The 26,244-nt window shown below is 40.3% G+C and overlaps 1 protein-coding gene across 8 annotated transcripts in view; it reads left to right on the forward strand.

Moving 5' to 3' along the window:
• The window catches only part of LOC121890395 (pleckstrin homology domain-containing family A member 5-like), a 261,999-nt gene extending 237,585 nt beyond the window's left edge, over nucleotides 1-24,414 (forward strand). For 5 of the 8 annotated variants that reach the window (XM_042402602.1, XM_042402591.1, XM_042402597.1 and 2 more), the window contains 14 exons: nucleotides 3,052-3,120; nucleotides 3,208-3,288; nucleotides 3,387-3,539; nucleotides 5,597-5,698; nucleotides 5,794-5,902; nucleotides 6,166-6,212; nucleotides 8,933-9,065; nucleotides 10,750-10,871; nucleotides 12,314-12,505; nucleotides 12,619-12,753; nucleotides 15,525-15,644; nucleotides 16,820-16,965; nucleotides 18,531-18,697; nucleotides 21,847-24,414. In XM_042402602.1, the coding sequence (XP_042258536.1) occupies nucleotides 3,052-3,120; nucleotides 3,208-3,288; nucleotides 3,387-3,539; nucleotides 5,597-5,698; nucleotides 5,794-5,902; nucleotides 6,166-6,212; nucleotides 8,933-9,065; nucleotides 10,750-10,871; nucleotides 12,314-12,505; nucleotides 12,619-12,753; nucleotides 15,525-15,644; nucleotides 16,820-16,965; nucleotides 18,531-18,697; nucleotides 21,847-21,881 (1,611 nt within the window). In that variant the 3' untranslated portion in view covers nucleotides 21,882-24,414. Of the gene's footprint in view, nucleotides 1-3,051; nucleotides 3,121-3,207; nucleotides 3,289-3,386; nucleotides 3,540-3,752; nucleotides 4,894-5,596; nucleotides 5,699-5,793; nucleotides 5,903-6,165; nucleotides 6,213-8,932; nucleotides 9,066-10,749; nucleotides 10,872-12,313; nucleotides 12,506-12,618; nucleotides 12,754-15,524; nucleotides 15,645-16,819; nucleotides 16,966-18,530; nucleotides 18,698-21,846 lie in introns of those variants that run through there. The other 3 variants (XM_042402596.1, XM_042402598.1, XM_042402599.1) reach the window with 3 other exon arrangements.
• The last annotated feature ends 1,830 nt before the right edge of the window (nucleotides 24,415-26,244 follow it).

Below are 26,244 nucleotides of genomic sequence, written 5' to 3' on the forward strand. Positions count from 1 at the left end.
TATCAGTCTTCTCATCTCATTCTTGGAAAGAAAGTGTATATGAGTATTTCCAAAAATGTTCAACTATTCCAGTAAAAGGGTATTCATTAATGTCATTGGTGACAGTGCATTCACTATTCTGGACTTCCTCATTTATCTGAGGTAATCTATGGGTGAATTTTGTAACATTTTGAACAATATTTCCTTTTAATGGTGCTCAATGTTTTCCAACAGGATGCAAACCAATACATCCACCAACCCCAATGCAGCTGTGACTTGTAGAAAAACTACAGTGTACACTGAGCATTGTACAAGGTTATGCATATAAATTCTCATGAATATTACTAAGGACACACAGAGCAGCATTCTTTGCCTCTAAAGTAGTATCAATGCTTTGCATCAGGACTTTCAACAACCCATTTTCATTTGGGAACTTTGGCAGGTCTGAACTCAATCCTGCTGGTTTAGCATTTCAGATATTCCTAGCAGGCCTGATCAAGGAGAGCCAGTCACGAGCATCCATGTCCAGTTGTGATGTACTGACTAGATCAGTTTGAAAGTGACTATAAAACATTTAGACTTTTATAAAATGGTGTCTAGTGAAGTTAAATTAAAAAACTGAACAAGAAGATTAAACCTCTTCTTTCATTTCTGCATATGAGACAATTTGAACTCCTGAAATAGGGCCTCTATAATGCAATTATTTATGACTTACTACAAATCTAGAGAGCCTTTCAATGAGTCTTCAAACAGTGCCATTTGAAGCATAAGGTCCCACATTAATTCAGCCTCTGGATTCCCTGTATGTGGGTTTCTACCATTGTCTTAGCTGCATTTCTTGGAACAGATAATAATGTGCTCTGTAAAATTCAGTCAAGGGAGTTTTCAGAGGATTTTATCACTTTATTCCAGACCACTGAAAATCTTTCTCTGTCTGCACTCATCTATCACCTTTTTTTCTGAGCCAACAGCCTACCTTTTTCTTTTTTTTTGAATAAAATTGCACTGCATTCACACCTTAGTAAGCTGCAGTTGAGGTTTCTGATGGAGGTTCATGTAAAGGATGGCCAGAGAAATCATATGATATGTTGCCTTAGTCTGAGCAATCAAACTCCTGTTTATATATTGTAAGATAATCATAATTGAGAAAAAATCAGAAACCATAATGGAGACATTTGTATTTTATATCTTTTGTTTTCATGATGGCACCTCCTAGTTTAGCACTAACTCAATACAGTACTGTTAGTTTTCTGTCTGTCTTTCCATACAACCAATCAAATCTTTGCATAAATCAGTAATGTGGCATTCTATCGTAGGCAGAGCAGACAGTCACACTGAGCCTGATAGCATTCTGCTACACAACATAAGAGCCACAGACTCAGAACAACAACCCACATTTGCTTTCCTGTTAAAGTCTCCTTCTTATCTAACTTAGAAACATGAACACATATCTTATCACCCTACATCTTAGCTTGTTGAACAAGCCACCAAATAAGAATTCACCCTGGAAAAATGCATCGCTAACATCAGTTAGCAGGCTAGATAGCCAATGAGCTGCTTAGCTGCAGCACATTAAACAGCATGTAAACATACCTGCAAATGTCACTTTGATCCCGTTAGATGCCCATCTGCCCTAGACATGTAACCACAGCACAAGTTTGTAGCTACAAAATCTTTTTTCTTTTTTTTAATAATTAAAAGCATGTGGACATTCTTTTTGACAGCAAAAAGGGATGACTACATTTGATTTCAGCCGGACTTTAGGAGTCTTTTAAGTTTACATGCTGTGTAAGAAAACTGTTCTGTTACATAACATTACTGCTTAAAGAGAGAGCTGTTAGTCAGCGATTTGGACTGAAGGTTCACTGACTGAACAGACGTTGTTGTGCTAGAGCACTTTTTTTCCTTACTGTGCCCAAATTTTACATATTCTGCTTAGTTGTGGAAACCGACACCTAACTTACTCCAGAGAGATCAGTAGGTTTCGTGATACAGAAAAAACCCTATTGATTCTGCAACATTTTTTCTGCCATGGGTTTTTCTGAGCCTGAGTAATTTTTATGCAAATGCAGAGAAAGAACAAGTTCTGATCAGATTTATAAGGCAACTCAGGTTTCCAAAGCAAAAATATAGCTTTGTTATCCAGGTTTTTCTTAATCCCTTGACCTGTAAAAGGAATCTGGGTTTCCCATTATGATGACATTTCTAAAATCAGGTTATTGTTAAAAGTGAGGATTAATCAGGAACCCTTCTTAAGCTTGGAAGGCATTGTAACCGAGGATGCTCTATAGGAAATGAGAAGAGGATAAGGGAGGATACATAATAAATAGAACTGATTCATGTAAAGCAACCAGGATCAATGGGAAGACTTTTTTCTTAAACACACAATATGGAAGGATATATTTATATTCTTTTTTACATTAGGGGGTGCTGCCACAAAATGAAATGAGCACCAGTTGGTGAAAGGGGGACTTTTCGCCCTGAATTCAGTCTGCAAGACAGACTTTCCTCATAGATCATAGCCCTAACCCTAACCCAAAGCATCTGTATGACCTGAAGAAACATTTCATAGATTAATAGAAGAATCTGGGTTTTAACTTGCTCTTTATCCGTGTGTCTCCATCCTCTCAGGCTACACCTCCCTCTGCATTTTTCAACATTATAATATCCAGCCACAATATCCCTGGTAACACCTGGGTAAACAGCTTCAAGGGAAATTAAACAGGATTCGTGAATATTCATCTCGTTCATCCCCTCACTCTCTGACTCTGGAGTGAACAGCAGGAAGCATATGAAGAGTTTCTCTTTAAAATCTGAGGCATTTGAGGGAAAATGACTTTGAACAGCATTTATATCACAAAAGTTATTAAATTCTGGAATTTTGAGATGTGATTGTCAGTCACATCAGAGAGCACCCTCTATCATCTGGGTAAAAACAGATTGAAAGTTCAGGTCATTTTTTTTACCCCAAATTGCAAAAAATAGCAATTGGGATACTCTTCATGGCTCTTCCTAACAGTATGTTTTTGTCGCCCCCTGCTGTCCATCTCTGACTGTACCTCCTCATTCCAGATCAGCCCAGATGACAGAGACTACAAAGACAGCTCCCTCATCCAGCGCACAGAGGAGGCCGACATAGATGTAAGACATATACACAACCTTCAGTCAAACAGACAACACATTTCCAAGAAACTGTAGCTCATGTGTGTGTGTGTGTTTGTGTGTCAGACCAAGCTGAGCAGACTGTGTGAGCAGGACAAGGCGGTGAGGATGCAGGAGGAGAAACTGCAGCAACTACACAGAGAGAAGGTACAACTGTTATGTGTGCACATTCTGATGTTTCTGTGTGTCTGTTTGCAGTAGTACAATAAGTCACTCTGTGTGTGTGTGTGTGTGTTGTGTTGCAGCACACTTTGGAGACAGCCCTGCTGTCTGCCAGTCAGGAGCTGAGTGAACAGAGCGGCTCAAACGCTGCAGCCATGCAGAGCTTGGTCCAGCAGAGAGACGTGCTGCAGAACGGCCTGCTCAGCACCTGCAGAGAGCTGTCCAGAGTCAACACTGTGAGCACGCATCAACACACTCTCGCATACACACATCACTGCAGGACAGCATATTGATGAAAAACTCCTACAGGAGTTTTTACACTGGCAATTTGGTCCATTTCTGGTTATAATAAATTGTGCTTATTGTATTTATCAAGCATCTCAGAATAGGAAATCAGTCCTAACTGGCTAAAAGTGATGAAAGTGACACATTTTTCATCTCACTTTTAGGATCAGACCTTGTGCTGGAAGCAAACATCTGGACAATAGCATCTCTTTTTACAAAAACCAAAGTCCTCACAGCCTTACGGCAACAGGGAAAATGCAGCTTTGCAGCAACAGTTTTGGCAGTAATAAATCTAACTTTGATCCCGCTTCTGCTGAGATCCTTCTACACAATATCAGCCTGGAAATAGCCTTATCCTTCAGACAAAAAAATGAGTGCAGGGTGCGACAATTACTTTTTATCCCGTGGATCGTTTTGGCCGAGTGGAAGAAAAAGATGCATCATCCTGGACGCCCCACGACATTCTGAGTAAAAGACTAGCTTTTCTTGCCTTCTCTCTCTTAGTCTGACAACTTCTACATATGTTCTGTGAGGTGAGCCAACAGAGATGAGAAACAAAAATGAAGTTTTATTTCATTTAAGTGAGTCTGTAACTATTTGACCATCAATGGAGAAGCCCAGACAGAGCCTACCTTCACCACATAGTGACCATAAACGGTTCCAGCTTCACTTTCAACGAAACTGTGTTAAAGGCTATTTCAGCTTGGATTTCTAGTCTCTGCCTCTGGGTAGCCAGGGGGGATGCTGTAGATGCCACTCAAAAACAAAACTTCCTTGTTCTCTTTGCTTGTATTGCAAACTAGCTACATTTCCAACAGCAAAAATGGCATCCAAAAATATGAGTGCAGAGGATGTTACGGACGAGGATACATTTTACAGTGTTCTGGCTGACTCGGATATTCACTCGTATTTATTTGAGCCAGAGTATATGGCTGAAGAAATGCAGCAGAGAGAGGCTGACGCTTGGATTGGATAGCCACATAAATCATGGCAAAATTTCCCTTTAACAGTACATATGTAAACATTTGAAGTTGGTGCTGTCAGATAGAACCGTGACTTCCCTTGGCACCTTAAGCATCACCTCCATAGGTCATGATGTGATTGGTAAGGGTGTAATGTGCAGTCTGCCATGTCTCTCTGTCAAGTGATGTCAAGAATTGATGACTCTGATTGTCTAATCTGACACAGTAACCAACTCAAAAGACAAATTCATTGTGTAGTCCGATCCCAGCAGTAAAGCACCTTATTTATTTCCCCAATCATCATCAATTTGCATTATTAAAAAACAAGCTGCATTTATGCAAATTATGGGTTCATTTATTTACTTATTTAAAATTAGAGACATGTTCATACTTTTATTGTGTATGTCCCAAGACTGGGTGACATTACAGAAATAACATTTTCGTCAACCGTAAGGGCACATAAGCTAACATCCCAGCCCACTGCTGTGGCCTGGGAGGAACAGCATTTTGTTTTTTTGTGTATGCAAATACACAAGAAAATGACAATAAACTAAATCTTGAATGTTGAACGGAGAGTGTAGCTGACAGGGGAACTGGACAAAGGAAGAGAAGATTCTATTGAAAAAACAGGGTTCAGGTGTATCCAACACCCAAAGCATGATGGGAATTGTAGGATAAAAACTCACAACATATTCATCCCAAATGAAAAAACTAAAGACACAGAATGACCCATCAACATAGTTCTTATATCCCTGGGACCCTGACACTCTCCTCTATTCATTCATATATAACATTTACGGTTTATTTAAACCATATGTACATACAGAACAGGCAACAAACCTGAAGAATTTCAAACGTCTTATTTGTGAAAACCGTCCTTATATATGCACAGTACCGCTCATATGCGGTGAGGTTCACAGGAGACAAGTTGAAAGGATTTCTTTAGGGAAGCAGAGCTTTGGGCACGCATGCACACGCACGCGCACACACACACACACACACACACAGTCCCATGACCCTGTTGTTGGCTGGAATCCTGGTTTCAGGAGTTGGAGCGCTCCTGGAGGGAGTACGACAGGTTAGAGGCAGATGTCACTCTGGCCAAGTCCAACCTACTGGAGCAGCTGGAGGCCCTGGGCAGCCCACAGGTAACACACACATCCATGCATACGGGAACACTCACACCTTTTCTGCAGTGTTCATGTCTTTAACAACATTTGTGTGTGTGTTTATGTGTCCTCAGACAGAGCCTCCAAGCCAGCGGCACATCCAGATCCAGAAGGAGCTGTGGAGGATCCAAGACGTGATGGAGGCTCTGACTAAAAACAAACCACAGCGGAGCACAGACAGCGGTGAGTAAGAGAGGGTTGTTTCTTAATTATTCCTATACTGCACTAAAGAAATGATGGAGAATGAAAAATGAATTTCTTAGAAGGACATCTACCTATATTGTGCATACAGTGGATCTGACAACTTTGCTTTATTCCACATTGGGTCTGTGATGTAAAAGGAAACGTAGTCACATGAGTAAAATGAGGACTAATTACTTTGCAAGAAATGATTCAACAGGTGTCTTTTGTGATAGAAAATGACAATCCATTTTCTCTTTTCTCAGCAGGTTTTCCTGGTTCCAAACCACTCTCCAGCATACAGAAGAATGAGGTATGGCGCAGTCGAACAGCCACATGGCATTACACTCACTCTGGAGCCAGAGGCAAAACCAAATTTTAAAGAGCTCAATCGTGTGTCTAAAAACTCATTTCTGAAAACGGAACGAGTCTGTGATTTTGCTAGAAGTAACCAACATGGGATGAATGCATGTACCATTGTACATGCATTCATCCCAGCAACATAAAGGTGGTTATGTTTGTTATTGACTATTGTGTATGTTCTATACTGTTGCAGACCGTTTTACAAAACACACTGAGGGTGTTTTCAAATCTGCGTTGTTAAGTTTGAATGAGACTCTGGTTGGTTTTCCTCCTAAGTACGATTTGTTTGATCAGATCCGAACACAGCAATTGTACTAGTGTAGACCAAAACAATCACACAGAGACCCTTTAGAGGAAGAAGTCTCCGTCCGGTCACAAATTAATTCTGGAGCAGTTCATTTGTGGTGGGAACACAATCCAACTTCAGTCTGACCTGACTGTGAAGCGCACTCTGAAAGTTTGAGCTAAACAGCTCCCCTAGCCAGGTGCACTTTGCATGCTGGGATGTGGAAACCAAACAAAGTTTACCAACTCATCTACTGATTCATTCCAGAGTGAACCTACATAGGTTTGAAAACACCCTAAAGGTGTCGATTAATTTCCTACCATCTAGGCCTAAATCAACTTGGTGAATATTCAAACTCGAGATTTGATAGATTAGCTTGTCGCTGTGTTCATGATTTCTCAGACATTCTAGATTGTAGAGTTCCCTGTTCCCTGAGCATTCAACTGCATCTCATTGCATTTTTAAAAGCGGGTGCTCAGTTTTCATCACGTAACATACGTATGGAACTTACATGATAACGTGGAGGATGGTAAGCTGCTTTTCCTAGAGTTCAGGTGAAGGCTGACAGGAGCATAAAGACAACAGTGACAGGAAACCTGCTCACACTGACCAGTATTTTAATCTTAATTCCAACCACCACTGACAACATATACGATCAGTGAGGACACTCCTACACAGAGCAAAATATCTTGTCAGTGAGGAAGACGATTAAAAAAAAGCTAGTAAGTGGACCTTGAGTTAAGGTGTCCCAATTCATATTATCCTTTTCATGATGTCCAAAACATTGTTTGTCTTGTGGGTTTCATTTTCAGACAATGTAGCTCTGTACTTGTATGGAAGCCAATAGTCAACATGTTCTTGAACACATCAACAAGAACCTCTTGAAATAGTAAAGTAGCCCTGCTTACAGCTCACGACAGGAAGAGCACTCCAGTGATACCATAGTTTCCTTCCAATGACACCAGCTGTGTTAACTGTTAACAGGCAGTGACGCTGCTGCCACTCAGTCCTCTCAAGGAGGGCGAGAGCGTGCCCCCCCGCCCGCCCCTTCCCCAGTACTACGACTCATCAGAGCGCCCCCCTCACGTGCCCCCCTACCACTCACACCCCAGCGGCCGCCTGGCCCCCCACACGCACCGTCCTGAGGACCGCAAGCCTGGCTCCAGGAATGGAGCTCACAGCGTAAGAACCGCTGCAAACGTTCATGCCCTCCCATCTGCTCCCTCCATCCACATCTTTGGTTTGGTTGTTGCTGTGACCGCCATCGATTAGCACACTGAGTCTCTGCATCTGAACTCTTCGTTTCAGAGGACTTGTGTGCTTATAACCATTTTCACATGAATTCTCATCATTTTCACATCTCAACTCGAGAGGCTGAATTTATGTACATTGAAGTGACCGCTTTCCACAACACGTGCCATTTAACATGATGTTATTCATTTCAGTGTTTTTTTCTTTTTTCTCCCTGCAATTCATCCTCCATCCAGTCATCATTGTCACTCTCCTACAGTGTCTTGTTCAGACCTGTTCTGGTTCATGTATTCATATGTGGAATATCATCATTGTGAGATTGATGTTTTATTGTGTTTGAATTTATGCATGTGTATCTTGAGTGTGTCTTGCCTCTGAATACAATATATAGTACTTGAAGTCAGTTGCACCAAGTGTTTGTAAGATCTAATGTAGACTGATTGTAACCAAGTAAAAATGTATAGTTTATTACTTTTGATTGAACAGGGATATCAATGATTCCTGACAACCAATTTAAATATTACTGAAGACTTCACTGGTTAAGACACCTCTTTAGTTTTAATGGTACAATCTATCTAGTTTGAAACTATATGGTAGTTACTGATGACATAGGAAGGACTTTACACACTAACTTAGGCATGGATTTACAAATAGCTGGTGTGACCAGATAACTACTCTTCTTTATGTTTGTGCTATTTTAGTGCACTTTTTTTGCCATGAAGAACACACAGAGGCTGTCAGTTGGAAACCTTGCATCTCCAAGTCTGGTTATTTTCATGTTTTTACATAAGACTAAGGCAAGCCCAAATCTGCCTGTCTGTGTCATTTACTTAGAAATCATCTTCTCTGCAACACCTTCCTTTTGTCCATGTGTCTTTTTTATGTCTTGGATGGAAGAATAGAAATTCCTGAAAAGTTGACAATTTGGAGATACAAGGTTTTCACCTAACAACAACAAGACATTATCCAAATCAACTGGTTTATTTTTAGTTATTTTAAAAAGGTTCATATGAGCTGTTATGAATGACATGATATGAATATTACTTTACATCTATTAGCGCAACCAAAGAACCACTGAAAACTCTCAAGGTTTTTATTCTGACCCTGAGTCTTCTCTCCCTTCCCCCTCGCAGCAAGCTCCAGACTATCGGCTGTATAAGAGCGAGCCTGAGCTAACCACAGTGAAGGAGGAGGTGGACGAGGCCAATGGCGAGGACAAAGACAAGACCGACACTGCTGCTGACAGTAAAGAGACCGTCTCAAAAGGTACTTTTAGACTCAGTCCCATAAAACTAACATCCTTGCACTTTTATCAGGACTTCTGAGCATTCACATTTTCTCTGTTCTCCAGTCCAGTGGCGAAACATGTATTGTGCTTGGATTTAGTTGTTTTCCAGTGTAAGCCCACTGTATCTAAGGAAAATTCCTCTGAAATCCTTTGAGGATTAAATACTCAATGCTTGTAGGCTTTAGAGGTGACTCTTAAAAGTTTGTAGATTGCTTCTTGGTGCAGGATGACAGCTTTAGTCAGCTTGGATAAACTCTTCAGTTCAGTTATTCATTTAAGTCATTTTTAACAATTTTTTATTGAGAGTCTATTGACCTTTTCTTTTATTTGCTGATTCCACAGTCTGACAGTGAAGGACAGAAAGTGACTGAATAGTACTGTTGAGATCATTGAGATTATTGGAGTGAAACAGTAGGATCTTAGTTCTTTTTGTCACAAGCAAAACATGAGGAAATTATATGAGCACATTGAACCTACCTGAGTACATGTTAGCAGGTAAACTCTTATTGCTTCAAAATGAATTATTACTCTGAGTCCTTTATCCCCTCTGCTGTCTACCTTCTCTTTTGCTAAAAATCAAAGAATAGGTGTCTCCAGCCAAAGTAGTAACTCTGTGAGGCTATACTTAAGCACTGCTTTGAGCTAAATGCTAATGTCAGCATGCTAACATGCTCACAAGGACAATGCTAACATGCTGGTGTTAAGCAAACATAATGTTTACCATGTTACCATGTACAGCTGTGACTTATGGGAATGGCATTAGTTTGACAGGTATTCTGTCATAAACCAAAGTATCAGACCAATTGAAATTTTGAGCTGATGATTGCACTATGTGAAAGTTGAGCAGTCCCCCTGAGACCTTAGGGGGACCTAAATTGTATGCAATCCATCCAGTAAGTAATGAGACATTTCACTCAAATCCAAAAATTTTAACCTGCTGGTGGCCCTAGAAGAAAATCCAGGGAATTGCCAAAGTCATTAGGTTTCAACTCTTAGGAACCATGAAGCTGTACAAAATTTTGTGTCAATCCATCAAGTTAAGATATTTCACAGGATAAGTGACCTGCTGGTGCTAGAGGAAAAGTCAGGGGATCTCCAAAGTCATTAGGACATACCCTCTGTGGACTATGAATGTACAAAATTCTACTGCAATCCATCAAACAGTTGTTGAGAATTTCAGTCTGGACCGACATTCAGTAACAGGTGTTGTGAGATCAGGTTCAATTCTACTCCTCCACTTAATCTTAACTGCCTTCGGGATCCTTTTTTCTCCCCTGGTTTTTAGAATTAAGACTATTAAAAACAACATTAAAGACATGCCATTTTAATTCCCAATTAAAGAGCAGGCATTGTCTGAATGTTTTTAAGCTAATCAGTGGAAACACACATGATATTTGGGATTTCTATCACAATTGTTCACAATTTCTTATTTGTACAAGACAAAAGAAATAAGGTTGATTCATTCTGTTCTAATTGCACTAAAAAATACACATCAAATATTTTTCAAAATTACAACTTGCTGCTAAGCAGTCCTGTTTCTGTTCACATGTTTTGTGTCTTTTGTGTGGCTAAATGTTCTGCCACAACATGAACAATTAGCCTGACTGCAGTGTTTGTGTGCTAATGTGTAAGTGACAGCTTTCCCTGCCGTCTCCCCAACAGTGCCCCCTTACCCGGTGGGCATCGTTCCTCCCAGGACCAAATCTCCCATGAGCCCTCCCGAGTCCTCCACCATTGCTTCTTACGTCACCTTGAGGAAGACCAAGAAGCCTGAATCCAGATCCGTAAGTTTTGCCTTAAGCATCAACAGAGACCAAAAAAAAGTTGAGATTAAATGAACCGATTCTAATTCAGCAAACGTGTCAGAAACAGCCTGGAGGATAGCTGTTGTGTTGACTTTTTGTGCCGCCACATATTCCTTTGAGAAATGCTTAAGCTGCACCGTCACAAAGGAAATACATCTGCATTTACAATCATGTCACTCTCTTTCAGAGCACGCAGTATATTTGCTGTAGGAACAATTTTTGCATATATCACCTTGAGAGTTTAACCTGACAGAGGACTCTCCCTTTTCCCTTCAGGTTCACTGCTTTTCTTCACACCTCAGAGCAGAAAGTTCTTGTTCAAATCTCCGTCTCGTGTTCTGGTTTGATGATCAAATACTGTCTTCTTTTTCGTTCATAAAGACTTTCTCAAAAAGATACTTAAAAGTGCCTTTGTATTTGTTATTCTGTCAGGGCTTGTATTTATCAAATAAAGACTAACACCGATCAAAAAAACAGCTAAGTAAATGTGATTGAAATGAATTAGTGAATTCTCAAATACAGGCTGAGGCCTTTATATACCTCTACACTGGAGAGAACCAGGCCTTTATTTGGAACTGGCTTATATTAGAGACAGACCTTTATTTCTAATTTCCCCCTAACCCCTGATACATGCAAATGTTTCCTACATGTTTACCTGATGTATAGATGCAGGATGATGTATATTTCCACAACACTAATTCCATCAGTACAACAACAGAGTCATGTCACACTCACCACTCTGCCACACTGAGTTACTCTTTCTAATGGAAATACTGTTCTTACAATAAGTTCTACTTTGACATTTTTTTATCCAGTGTTACACTTGTGCCGTGCACAGATGTTTCACATTAAAAGTCTTCCAATGCCTTAAAGGGCATAATCCCTCCCTTTCCTGTTAGGATTTTAATACAGGAAGTGTTCATTTTCATTGACAGTAGCTTAACAATGATAAAAATTAGACACAATTGGAAGGAATTAGTGAATGCAATGTTTCTAACTCTCCTTCTGTTATATCAAGGTTGAAAATATAGATACACTGTAACTATAGATAAAGCCAGTCCACATTTACTCAAACAAAGGATCTGATGTAACTATTCCTCATGGCTGTTATTCCTACAGCCACCCACACTACACCTACACTGCACTGCCATAACAGCAATATGAGGCATACATCCTGACCGTAAACTCTCACTCAGAGATTTAAAAACATCACTCTAAGTCTAAAGCTCTGTCAGTGGCCGCTCGAGACTGCAGTCTTCGACAGTGTGAACTTGAACAAAACAGACAACATATTAGTTATTGAGATATCTTTGTTCTGGACAGAAGTGAACTGACCTGTTAACTGACATTAAAGCAAAAACACAGATTCACCATTTAATAAAAGAAAAAGAGAGTATAACACTGAGTCTTGTCCTGTGCAGGATCGCCCCAGAAGTGCAGTGGATCAGATGGGATTCGGGGAGCGAGAGGTGGGCAGAACGAGGATGAGCGTGGAGGAACAGCTGGAGAGGATGAGGAGAAACCAGCAGGCTTCATCACTCCGAGAGAAGAAGAGAGAAACCCCATCCCGCTCACCCTCCTTCAACAAAGACAACCCCTTTGTTATCCTGCAGGTAACATCACCCAATAAGTGTGTACCTATTCCTCTCTCTATTTCTTAGGTTTTGAAAAAATGTCAAACTATCAGTTAACTCAAATGCGTGTGACTGTGTATGTGTGTGATCAGACCCGGACCCATGCAGAGGGTGCTTGTGCAGACCCTTTGGAGCTGGAAGCGGCTCTGCAGCAGCTGAAGGTGGCTCACATGGAGCAGAGCAGGTCGACTGCTGAGGCTGCGGGGACTCACACAGAGGCATCACAGGTTGATGGGGTTTTTATTTCGGTTTTTTACATCACAGTCATTGCCACTTTAATAAATTCCAAACTTCAACCTCTGCTAGCAACCAGTTCCAACTGTAGCATCATTAGTCATCATCCAAACATTGTACACATTTTCAAGGGGACATATCATGATTTTTCTTGTTTTCTGTCATTTATATACTGTTATGTCAGATATCTATGCTAAACATGGTGAAAGTTCCAAAACTTGAGGTTAACATTTGTAGAAATGCTCCCTGCAAGAACTTTTTTTCTTCCTCGCAGATGAGCTGACGTCAGTACGTAATGCATGCCCATAAACGGCCATCCATTCTGTAGCCTTGATTGCTAAGGTTGCTGCTAGAGTTTTTCCATGTGTTGTTTGCGTGGTCCACTCTTGTATTTTGGATTCCAGCTCAAACATGTATCCTGCTACTGTAGTTTGTTTTATGGTTTGTTGACCTAGCCAGAGCTGTCAGAAGTCGGCCGTGACACAACTTCCAGAAGCTAACCAATCAGAACAGAGTGGGCTCCTCAAGAGGGGGGCTTAAAGAGACAGGAGTTAAAACGGTCTGTTTCAAACAGAGGTTGAACCACTGTGTAAAGGGCCAGTATAAGATAAATAAGAAGTTTTTTGAACTGTAAATCATGCAAAGATATTCCAGTAGAGCCTCAGATTTAAAAATATAGACCTGAAAATGCTCATAATACGTCCCCTTCAAGCAAAATTCTAAAAACTCAGCAAAAAAGTTCAAAGTATGTCTTTTATTAACTGTTTAGCAAATATTCTGGAGAGTTTTATGTAACAAGATTACCTAATCAAATTTTGTATAACACAGCATTTTGTTATTGGCACAGAATGAAACACTGTGTCTAAAATGGTGTAAAACATTTAATAACAGGAGTTACTTATGTACAGTTAATAGTCAGTAACCCTGTTCATGTCATGATTTAGCATTAACTCAACTCATACTATTGTCCTAGAATGCAAACGGGGTCATATAAACTTCCCAGATTTCACTTTAACATTACACAATAACAGCAAAGCTTTAAATGCATACATTACATATGAACTCAATCACACTCTGTGATTTCCTTTTTTTACAGAAATCAAGTTAAATAGACACTTCATACTTATTTTCCCCTCTGTATGAGTAAAACTTTCTATGTCCACACAGTTCTATCATGAACTATTCTACAGTTTGAAAACTCTGTGTTTTGTCATAAGGTGATGTCATCCAGCAAGGCACTATGTTGGCCAATCACATATATGCAAGCGTACATTGCTGGTGGATTACGTTACAACAAAAGAAAAAGAAAAAATTGCCACTTTGATAACTTTCCAGTTTTGTAATATCTTGTCTGTGAATATTATAAATTGCCATGCAGAGTTTTGGCATCTGATAAGAGATGCTTCAAATTCACAGATCTGTTATTCAAACCAGACTTCCTAAATCATATTTCAGATCCCACCAGCACCAACACAGCCCCCTGCATTCTTTTAAGACAGGTCGGTCTGAATCCCCGCTAATACGAAATCCTAGCTTTATGAGTCTTATCTGGATAACTCTCTGCAGGCCAACCCTATCAGCCAATTACTGTTCTTCCAACAATGTTCTCTTCTTAAGAGCATCCCAAATACACATCACTGTGTCCAAAGATCACAGTATAACCTATAAAATAACACTAAACAAACTGCTTGGTGTGGTCTACATCAGCTAGTTTTACTAACTCAAGATAACCATTAATGCTAACAGTTAATACTTATATTATCCTACTAATCACTAATGGTATCCCTAACACTGCCAGCATTTTCACAGCCTTAAATGTAAACTCAAATGCAAAGTTTTATCTGCAACCCAAACACAGGTCTTGAGCTTAAACTGTATTATTTATTTATGATTAATTGCCTGATCAATTAACAATCTGGTTGTCATATGATTGGTTGGATTTGTGGCAGGTCAGACATTTTTTGCCTGCAGTTTGAGCAGTTCCCCGATCAGATTTCTTACATGGCTGCTTTCAAAAGATCTGTTATAAAATGTAGCAAGTTTTTTTTAATTGTTGTGTAAAGTATTTTTCACTCCAGTGGCTAAAACTGTAGTGATATGAAACTGAACTTCATTTATTACATTTATGACAATCATCATCGATGTCATCTTGTTGCATTAACATTCAACAGCCCTGCTATTGTTATAGAATGCAAAATGGGGTGTAACACTGCACAGACACCCAAATCTGGTAACACCCTCTACTAACCTTTTCCCATACTTGCACATACACACGTCACTCTGGTGTTGTCACTGCCACAAAGAATACAGTAAAACTACACAAAATGTCTTTTAAATATAATATTTTTCCAGTATTCATTCAATAGTCATTCTGGTAATTCTGGTAATCATCTTGATCACACATGTCCTGAGTAAGGTGATTTATCAACCCTTTCTGAGTCACACTTTCAAGTAATTTATGTCTATGTTTATCAACCAATTCAAAAAAGATCCTTGTGTCTTCTTCTGGTCACACATGCTGTTTGTTTGGTTTTCTTTTGGTCCACCATGTTTTACTTTATTTTCTTCTACTTTATTTTCTGTTTCTTTCTCCACCTTTTCTACAGCATGATGAATGTGCATTCTGCCGTATCCAGTTCATAGAGGTTCACATGAGTGGCTCCAACTTGCTTTGTCACTTATTGTGATGAATAACATTAACACTTCTTTTTTTCTCTGACGACTGTACAAACAGCTCATGACATGATTCTGTTTCAATCTACAGGAGGTGCAGAGAGTGGAGGAGGTGAAAAAGGATAAGTGTGAGTCAGCACAGCAGGACAGGGACATGACCCTGCAGAGTGTGAAGGATTCGCAGGCTGAGACCAACAGCATAGACAATGAGGTACTGTAGAGAAGCCTGCACAGACCCAGTGGACACATAGGCTTGTCATAATTAAATCAGTTCCCACAGCGTCTATTAATTTTTGTTGATAATGGTTAAGCTTGATTCTGAGTGCTCTGGTACCTTCCAGGGAGAGAGAGGCTAAATGAGAACATACTGAATTTCTCGCCGCAGTTTTGGCACCAATGACAAGCATATTAGTTTTATCTTTGTTAAGCTGCAAGATATTGTTGGCCATCCAGTTGGTGATGCATTCAATCAGTGTTTTAACAGGGTTTAGGTCTGTCAACAAGGATAGGTATAACTGTGGGACTATCAACTTTCCCAGATGTAAAATTCCTAAGAGACACAGAAAATATTTGTCCCTTTGCATAAACTGTATCTGTCCTTGTGGATGTCCGCTGGTGGTAAATAGGTAATTCCTGCTGTCTGATGAGGCTACAGGGGCAGCAGGTGGAGAAAAATCAAAGGAATCCTGACACACTTCTCAGCTCTCACTGTTAAATTCACCATCTGTAAACCCGGCCCTATCTGCCACACAACAGCTAATCGGCCATTGTGGCCGTAACATCTCCAAGTGTAATCTAGGACAATAACAGAGGATTTGTGGAAATGTGGCCAGGTGGGCTTTAAGGGATTTATCTGCTGGATTCAGCCAGGACTGGGAGCTGGATCTGGGCTGCTCTCCAATGGGATGCCACCCCTGAGCTCTGTGTACAACATCCTCATTCCTCAGCAGTGAAAGTACAACACACATTTATTCACTTCAGTCATCCATTCATTCATTTACAATAATAGAAATAGAAATTTCAAGTACTGTTAATTAGCTTTTTCTTCCTGTGTTAATATAATTTTATTTATTAAGTATCATTTATTTCAAGCTCTAAAAATTGTAATTTTAAGCACTTAACATGACTTAATGTGACAGCACAAACGTCTTACTGACATAATAGTAGTCATTTTACACTGACAGCACATTTAGAAGTAAATTCCATGTTGCTAAGCAAAAGAGGAGTTACAGTTTGCTCTGAATAAGGAGACCTGAACTGAGTAATTTTTTTGTACCAATACTGGTCTTAATGAGCAATTCTAAACACAATGTTCAATCACAGCAATGCAAAGCATGCTAAGCTCTCCCATTTTCTAATTTGTGTGTGTGTATGTGTGTGTTTCAGCTGTGTGAAAGCCAGAGGGTGGTGATTCTGGACCTGGGCACAGAGCCTCAGCGCGTAGAGATCGTAAACCTTCAACCCTTTGAGGATGACGAAAGCAGAGACCAAGATCTGACCAGCTCCCCTACAAACACCACCACTGAAAACAGGTGTGTGTGTGTGTGTGTGTGTGTGTGTGTGTGTGTGTGTTAGCTAGGATCTTGATTTAATTGCAACTTTCTCTTGCTCGTGACTCAATTTTAGGTCCCAAAACCCTAATGACTCTGTAGTGGATGGATAGTGATATCACCCAGAGGAATCAGAGAGGAGAAACCTGATCAGACACTGAGTCCAGAAAATCCAAATTTGGTTGAAGAGGTTGCACAAACCACCTTGGCAAAATGTGACAGACTGAGACACCTGTCAGTCAAAGCAAACATGCCCCAAAACACAGTTCAATTTACAACTGCATTTAACTGACTGTTTGGCTACTTGAGGCAGAGGAAAAATCATCTCTTTTCTTTTTAGCTCTGGTAGTTTTGATTTTCTGAGGCAGAAAACCAAAACAATAAGCTAAAAGAGGCTAAAGCTCTTTTAAGCCAGGTATACACTGTACGATTTTGGGCTGTTCCAGACAAAAGATGACCAACATCAAAGAAATGTGTGTCTTTGGTCATGGCTCCAAAACGGTGGTCCCATGTCGCACTGTGAGAGAGGTTCACAGATGGCCGTTGTCACAGTCTTGTGGCCAAAGATAATCTGGGACACAATTCTGACAGTGTCAGAAATTTAGGATAACCATCTCACAATGTGACTGCTGCTGCGACCCACGTCTACTAATCAACCGATAGGAATGCAGCATGAAATGACGCACTGATCAACGCAACACTGGTGCTAAACCTAATGATGGAGGTAAAACAAGCAAAACAACATGTTTGGGATTCCAACAAAGAAGAAAATCTTGTTGAGTTGTGGCAGCAGAAGCCTTGTTTGTATGATTTGTCCTCCAGCAGTTATCATGACCAAGAAGGATGTTGCATGGAAAGCTCGATTCTTGCTTAGCTTCATTGTTTACCACTATAGTGGCACAGATGGAAGATGCATGTTGATGACGTTTTCTTGTTTTCTCCCAGTGGGCCAGTGGACCAATCAAAAAAATACGTTTTTGGGCCAGTTGACCGTCAAAACATATCCGTTTTTACTGACCCTCTCTGTGTGCCTGTCATTTGGGGTGCGCGTATGCATGCCTGTGTCAGACAATCACAGTTGAGCGCTCCCCTTTACTACAGCTTTATCTATTCATAATTTTAAGAGACAACTGGGACTTTTTGAGTGTGTGGTATATTGATCACATAATTCTTGTATGGCAAATATGTTTACTTATGCTTTGTGGAAATCTGTGAACATGGTCGTGTTCAAGGTGTTGTAAGTGGTGCATGTGCACTGATCTACACTAAGAGATATGGCCCAGTAAAGTAAATGAACTCTGTGTCCGCCTTGTAAACGTTCTATAGAGTGGAATTGTATGCAGTCTGGGATGTTTATGGAGCCAGAATCTAGTCTTCATTTTTGAAACTGCAGATGAAATGCTAAGTAGTGAAGAGTGTGGAACAAGGGCAAAAGGATCCCAAGCATGCAAAACACAATGGAAACAGAGGATACCAGTTCTTTCTTGCTCTATCAGTAGTCAGTTTTCATGTCAGAGTGTGACATGTTCTGCTGCTGCTGATTGTAGCTTCCAGACTCCCGAGCCTGAGACACCGAGCCCAGAGCCCAAGGAGGAGGAGGCGGACGTGACGCAACAAACCACCAGAGAGGAGAAGCTGGAGAAGAGCCTGGAATCCTACAACCAGCTAACATCAGACGACAAGAAACACAACAACAACAACAACATGTTGGCTTGTAAGTGCAAATGAGGCCTTCGAAGTTGTAGCATCTGTGTCTGTCAAAACAGAAAGAGCACATTTTATAGAAACCCAAATACCTTCTTTTACCTACTGTAGATCATGTCTTTTGGATTATTTCTGTGAATTGGGGGAGTTGTGGGGGTAGGGGGGTGTTTACATTCTACACATGTTACACACCTCTGAGGCAAAATACTAAGTTCATTTATACAAAACAAATTTTGTATTCTCCGCTAGAATAACATACCTGGCTGTGTAGAAAAGACTTTTAGACCATAATGTGGGGATATATTTATTTACAGAAAATATAGTTGGACAGTTGAGTTTGTTTTTTTAATTCTCTGTGAACTGTACAGGGTTTGTTTGGTGGCTTGTCAAAAATGAAGGTCGGTGGGGCTTCTGCTGGGGGGACTTTAGACTCCAAACCTCAGTATTTCTAAAATCCTAACTACAGCCCTGCACACACTTGTATCTGATAAGGCTGATACCACTGTTTTTAGACACAGTGTCTTTAGATTTGGCTATTTTATGCCAAGAAAAATAAAAAGAAGTACACAAATAAAATAGTGCAGTATAAAAAAACAGTAAATCATGTATTTTCAGGGATTACTTCACCAGAATCGTATCCCTAGAGGAGTTGAGAAAGCTCTTAGAACAAATTTCCTGTCCTGTATCAAAACTCTGGGACATCAATGCTTGTAATTGTACAAAATATTGATAATTTGAAGAGTTAAATGACTTTGTTAAAATTCACCCTAACAGGAAATTTTCCAGACAAGACAATATAGATACATAACACTTATTTCTGTTTGTATGCAGATTAAACAAATGAGATACAACTTCTTAATCAGTGAGCTTTCGAGGTATTGATAGGTGAATTTTTGAACTTTGGACAGACCCAGGCTAGCTGTTTCCCTCTGCTTCCAGTTCGACAGTAATCTTGAACTATTCTTTTGACCCTCACTTAACCCTACTGTTATTGCTTCTCTGTGGCAGATGGCATAAATCATACTGAGCAGCTCCCAGGGGTGTTTGTGAGGGTCTTCTTCTTTTCATATTGTCAGTATAAGAAAAGCTTCCTCTGAAGTGTCAGAGAGGTAAATCCCTGCTGCATGCCTGCAGGAAGAGCTCACCTCATCTCTTTCTTCCATCTTCATCGCCCACATAGCGGATGCTCCTGAGGCTGGAGCTTAATGCATATCACACATGTGTGTGAAGTTTACTTAAGACAAATCAAGACTGTCAGTAAAGCCGTTTGCAACATGTTTCAAACGATCTTCCTTTTCATTTTTCTCTTGGCTGCGTGAGTTAAGGCTCAGACACACACGATCTATCCTCATTTAACTGAGATCCGCAGATTTTCAGTCTTTTCCGCAATACTGTGTTGACTGTTGATATTTCTTTCTCCCTCCTATGTTTGAAAATCAATTTTCATTCACAGTTATTGTGATTTGTGATTTTGGTTTGAGCACCTGGTCAGGATGCCTCTTGGACACCTCCCTCTTGAGGTGTTCAGGGCATGTCCAACTGGTAGGAGACCCTGGGGGCAGACCCAGAATATGCTGGAGGGACTACATATTTCTTCTGGCCTGGGAACGCCTTGGGGTTTCCCAGGAGGAGCTGGAGGGCATTGCTGAAGTGAAGGATGTCTGGGTTTCCTTACTCAGTCTGATGCCACCGCCACCCTTTCCCAGATAAGCAGCGGAAGATGGATGGACGGATGGACGGATGATTGGATGGATGGATGGATGGATGGATGGATGGATGGATGGATAGATGGATGGATGGGTTATTGTAATTTGAGTCACTGATGCAAGTATACCTCAAGACTGTGGAATGACTATCCTCAAAAAAATCATTATTGTGTTTCTGACATTGCTGAATGGGAGCAAGAAATAGATTTGAGGCTTTCACTCACACATTTAATGATGACATAACGATAACAACAGCAACAGAACTGCACGAATACAAAATTACTTCTCAAAATGTCAACTGTGAGCATAAATACATGGACATCTGTTGTCTCTGATGGAATATGTGGCTTGTCAGCCTAAGCCAAGCGGGCAGCACACTCTAGTGGGTCAATAAGAAAACTACAAATGATTTTCAAATGTTGGGATCTGGGAAGATTGGCTGAGACATTCAGTGGTTATTGTTTCTCCTCTTGAGTATCAACAGAGATATGATTAAATTTTAAGGAGAAGTTTGAAAGGTCCAAAACTCAGCTCGAGTTAGAATTAAAGTGTCAGGTTTGGTGTTTGTGACACAACAACGTGGAGATTGGTTCAGCATCAGCAGGTTTGTGCAGCCAAAATGCTTTCTGTTGTTAACAAAGTATAATCAAAGCTGCTAAAATTAATATTTTTATATCAACAATAGATCAAATGACTAGGTGTATGTGGAAGTTGACACTCATAGCAATGAACTCACATGGAATTATCACCAACTCTGCAGTTCCACTCAGCATTTCAGCTGCTTTTAGCTCATTGTTTTGATTTTACCTTCTACAACTTTACTGTTTTGGTTCAGTCTCACGGCTCTCACCATCAGGTTTCCAGCAGGCAGCAGGCAGTGAGAAAGCTCTGATAAACCCACTGTACACTACCTGCTCAGCACCAAACAGCAGACAAAGTAGCAAGTAGCTGGTAGCTAGTTAGCTAAAGAATTAGATACTGTTCTCAGGAGTTGGTGAAGACCAAAACAGAGCTAAAAGGAGAGTGAACATTGGACTTAATTAGTGTAAGTGAACACAACACATCAATGTTGTGCTGCCCCCAAGTGGTCAGAAAATCCATTATTGCAGGGTTAAAATGTCCTATGCCTGATTGAACAAATCCATGTGGGCTGTCCACGTGAAACCTTAAAAATATGGCATCTCCCTACCTGCAAAAGCAGTCTGTCAGTCCAAATTTGTAATAAATCTTTGAAAGGTTTTCCCTAAATTAATTGCAAAATATTCCATTTGTTTTAATTTGAGAGGACCACCCCAAAAGAGGGGTTGATGTTAAACGTCCATACCAGGGCAAATCAGAGAGAACAAGTAGAAACAGTAACCAATATAATTAGTATTCATCACCATGAATCATCATCATATCTGTGACTCACACACTCAATTCCAGTCCCCCTCTCTTCTTCTCTACCCTACAGCACAGACGTTCACCTTGGTGAGCAGCGACACGTGAGCGACGCCGGCCTCGCCATCCACAACGGCGTCCCATAGAGCCCAAATGTAGCCAGCCTGCACAGAGCATGCTCCACGGCTTCCTGCGTTTACAACAGAACTACTTTGATACTACTGTTACATGCCCACGAGGAGACTGAGAGGATGACAGCCCTGCAAACAGACTGACCAACACACAGACGGGCAGCCATCACATCCAGACAGAGAGAAAGGCAGATGTACTGTATCTTTAGCACCTTTTAGATCTGTCCATACTGATATGTCCCTGAGCAAAATATTATCCTGTAGAGTTATATTTGTCCCAAAACATTTCTGCATAAAAATAAGGTTGTGAAATGGTATAGTCATAAAAAAGTTACAAATTATGTTTGTCTCATAGCTGACATACACCTGTGCAAACCCAGAAATGTACCAGGAAGTCTGGAAAGTTGTAAAATATGTGATGTTAAAATTTTAACAAACACTTTTTTGGGTTCCAAATTAGTTTTCAGCTGTGCAAGAACAGGCAGCTATGGATGAAATCTATTATTGAAACAGAAGGGGTGGATCTTTGATTACTTTAACTTCACCTCACATGATACTCATCACTACAGTATCTGACAGAGGTGACTGTTTAATGAGGTTAGTTTTATCTGTTTCAGTCAGAATTGTGTTAGTTTTGATGAACATGCCACTGAACAGTTGGGACTTAAAGCCATTGCACAGCAACTGAAATTTTGACACAAAAATGTGAAAAAATCATGTGCATAACTACTGCATAGGGACGATGCACATCACGCCAGAGATGGAACTTTACTTTGTTTTCTTTTTGCACAACTGCTGAGCAATACAGTCTTCAAACTTTAGCAGTGATGATGATAGTTTGTTCATCAATATATGATGGTGAGTTGTGTGTAAACCCTCATTTCTGACAATAAAATTTTGGAAGAAAAAACACAACTCCTCAAGTACAAAAAGAAACAAGGATTTACCAACGTACATACTGGTTTCGTGCAAATACCCTGCATGTAAATTTGGACTTGGTGTGGAAATACCTTTAGCTGTCTTACTGAAGGGCAAATCAACAGTGGCAGTTTTTCCCAATACCTTCATTGCTCTTCATTTTAAGTTTTGAGTTCTTATTGACAGCAAGTAGTCAAGTGCACTCTCAGAGGGCGTTGAGCTCTGCCATGGTTGCTCCTTGTCACCGATCCTGTTAGTTATTGATTTTTATGGATAGATTCTCTCGAAGCAGCCAGACTGGTGGAGAGTGTAGTTATGATAAGTGTCCGCACCTGCAACTCTGAGGCCATGGTACTCTGTCTAAAAAGGGTGGTTTGCTCAGTGCGGGTTGGGAGCGAGTCACTGCCCCAAGGGAAGGAGTTGTAGTATCTCAGGGTCTTGTTCACAAGTGAGAGGAAGGAGGATCCTGAGATTGGCAGAGAGATTGTACCAAACTGTTGTGGTGAAGAGCTGGAAGTGACGTTCTTGATCTACCTGTCAATTTAAGTTTCAACTCTCATCTATGAGCTCTGAGTAAGAACCAAAAGAATAAAAGTGTCTGAGATTAGTTTCATTGGCAGGGTTGCTGGGCTTATGCTTATGAGACAGGACAGGAAGCTCAAAAATCAGCATCCTAAACGCATCTCTTTAGAGGTTTTTTAGGCACATGGAAGTGGTAGGAGGTAGCAGTATACATGAGACAGACAATTGCAACAGCATACAATGTATGTTGTATGTATGTACAAAGGATTTGACTCCAGCTAGAATGCCAGCTAGTCTGGTTTCTGGCCTCCAAAACTCAGTGTAGCATGTTAATAGAAATTGTGGGGTTTTTGCCATTTATCCAGTCAGCCTGTGTAAAAAATAGTAAACAGTGAACAGATAATCTTGTTCTGTTGGCTGTCAGTCTCTCCCATCTGGTCAGCTAGCCCATTGGCTAATATCACCAAATTACACTGCGTGCACAATTATTAGGCAAGTGAATATTCTGACCTTATCATTCTTTCTATACACATTATCCAACTCCAAACCATATAAACTTGAATACTTAATGGCTTTAATCATTTTCACGTGATACGTATTTGTGTAATGATGGAGGGTGTGGCCTAAAGTGATTAACACCTTGTGTGCATAATTATTAGGCAGCTTCATTACCTCAGGTAAAATTGTAAAGGCCAAAAATACCTTTCAGACAGATGCAACACTCTTGAAATAGCTAAACTATTGAGGTGTAACCACTGGACAATAAAATGCTTTGTTGCGAATAGTCAACAGGGTTGCAAAAAAGGAATAGAGAATAAAAGGCACAAATGAACTGCAAAAGACTTGAGAAGAATTACACATGAAGCTACCAGGAACCCGTTGTCCTCCAGTGCCACCATATTCCAGAACTGCAACCTACCTGGAGTGTCCAGAAGTACAAGGTATCAAGTGCTCAGAGACATGGCTGAGATAACTATTCAGTTTTATTAATATACCGCCAAATCACAACAAAAGTTATCTCAGGGCACTTTTCACATGAGCAGGTCTAGACCGTACTCTTTAATTTACAGAGACCCAACAATTCCCCCATGAGCAAGCACTTGGTGACAGCGGTAAGGAAAAATTCCCCTTTAACAGGAAGAAACCTCAAGCAGAACCTGGCTCTAAATGGGTGGCCATCTGCTTTGACTGGTTGGGTTGAGAGAGAAAGAAAGGGGGGAGGGGACAGAGAAGTAGGACAACAACAGCAACAACAATAGACACTAAACATTCACAAGTTGAAGCGTCAAGATTGGGCCAAGAAATACCTGAAGACAGATTTTTCAAAGGTTTAATGGACAGATGAAATGAGAGTGATTCTTGATGGACCAGATGGATGGGCCTGGGGCTGGATCACTAATGGACACAGGGCACCACTTCGAGTTAGGTGCCACCAAGGTGGAGGAGGGGCACTGGTGTGGGCTGCTATCATTAAGATGAGCTAGTTGGACCTTTTTGGGTTGAAGATGGACTGAAAATCAACTCCAAAACCTACTGCCAGTTTCTGTCTTCAAGCAGTAGTACAGGAAGACATCCCCAGCATTCAAGAAGGTCATGATCTTAATGCAAGACAGTGCTCCATCACAAGCATCCAACCTACTCCACTGCTTGGCTAGCCAGCAAAGGCCTCAAAAATGACCGAATAATAACCTGACCCCCTTTTTCACTTGACTTAAATCCTACTGAGAACTTGTGGGCTCTTCTCAAACATGAGATTTATAGTTAGGGAAGACAATACACCTCTTTGAACAGCATTTGGGAAGTTGTGGTTGCTGCCTCAGCGAAAGTTGATCGTGAACAGAACACGAAACTGACAGACTCAGATGAATGGAAGGCTAGTGGCAGTTATTGAAGAGAGGTGGCTACACTGGTCACTGAATGTTTTTGAAAGGCCAAAAATGTTATTGAATTACTTTATTTTATTTAGTATATTTAATTACTTTACTTTAATTATGTTACTTATTTGTCGAACTTACTCTAAAAATTGAGATTAAACATCTGAGAAAAAAAAATTTTGTAATTTAGTTGCCTAATAATTCTGCACTCTAACAGTTGCCTAATAATTGTACATGCTTATATATTCCCCTGAGAAAGACAAAACTCACTTTTCTTTTATTAAACATTCAAGTTTGAGGTTCATTAACATTTTGGATTGACTGAGAGAATTGTATTTGTTCAACAATACAAATCCTGAGGAATACAATTTGCCTAATAATTGTGCACGCAGTAAATTCTAATCCAAAAACCTCTTTGTGTGGCCATACTTCTCTCCAAATAGACACTAAAGAGTGTCTGTGGGCACACAGGAGTTAGAGCTATAAATACGTAGAATTAAACCATTTCACAACTTTGTGTACGACATGTTTTCGGGGTAATGTAACTCCATAGACTTTGTGTCGCCAAATACATACACACACGTCGATATACAGAAGTTTTGATACCTTACTAAGTATTAAAGTCATCTTAACATTATAACATATTATAATTAGAATATTCTACTGATCTGGAGGAGGGATATTAGCTGTTACTGAGTTGCGAACACTGCTGGAGGTGAGTGTACAGCTGTATATAGGAGCACTTGAGAAGTCTCACCACAGATGGGCTAAGCACCAAAACTCAACACACATGCAGTGCTTTACTTTAACCCCAAAGTGACCGCCGATGCTCTTCTATTTTAACCTGCTCTGATTTTGATTATTTGTGTTGATTTGAGAACGAAGGCTCCCTTATTGCTATATTTTCACATCTTTTGCACCTGCAACATAATAGATTGTCCTTCGTTGGATATACATATATGAATATATAAAAGTATATATGAACATAAAGCAGATTTCTACTTCAACAAGGTGCCACTTCATGCT

Source organism: Thunnus maccoyii, chromosome 23 (genome assembly GCF_910596095.1).
Source record: "Thunnus maccoyii chromosome 23, fThuMac1.1, whole genome shotgun sequence".
NCBI classification, from domain to species: domain Eukaryota; kingdom Metazoa; phylum Chordata; class Actinopteri; order Scombriformes; family Scombridae; genus Thunnus; species Thunnus maccoyii.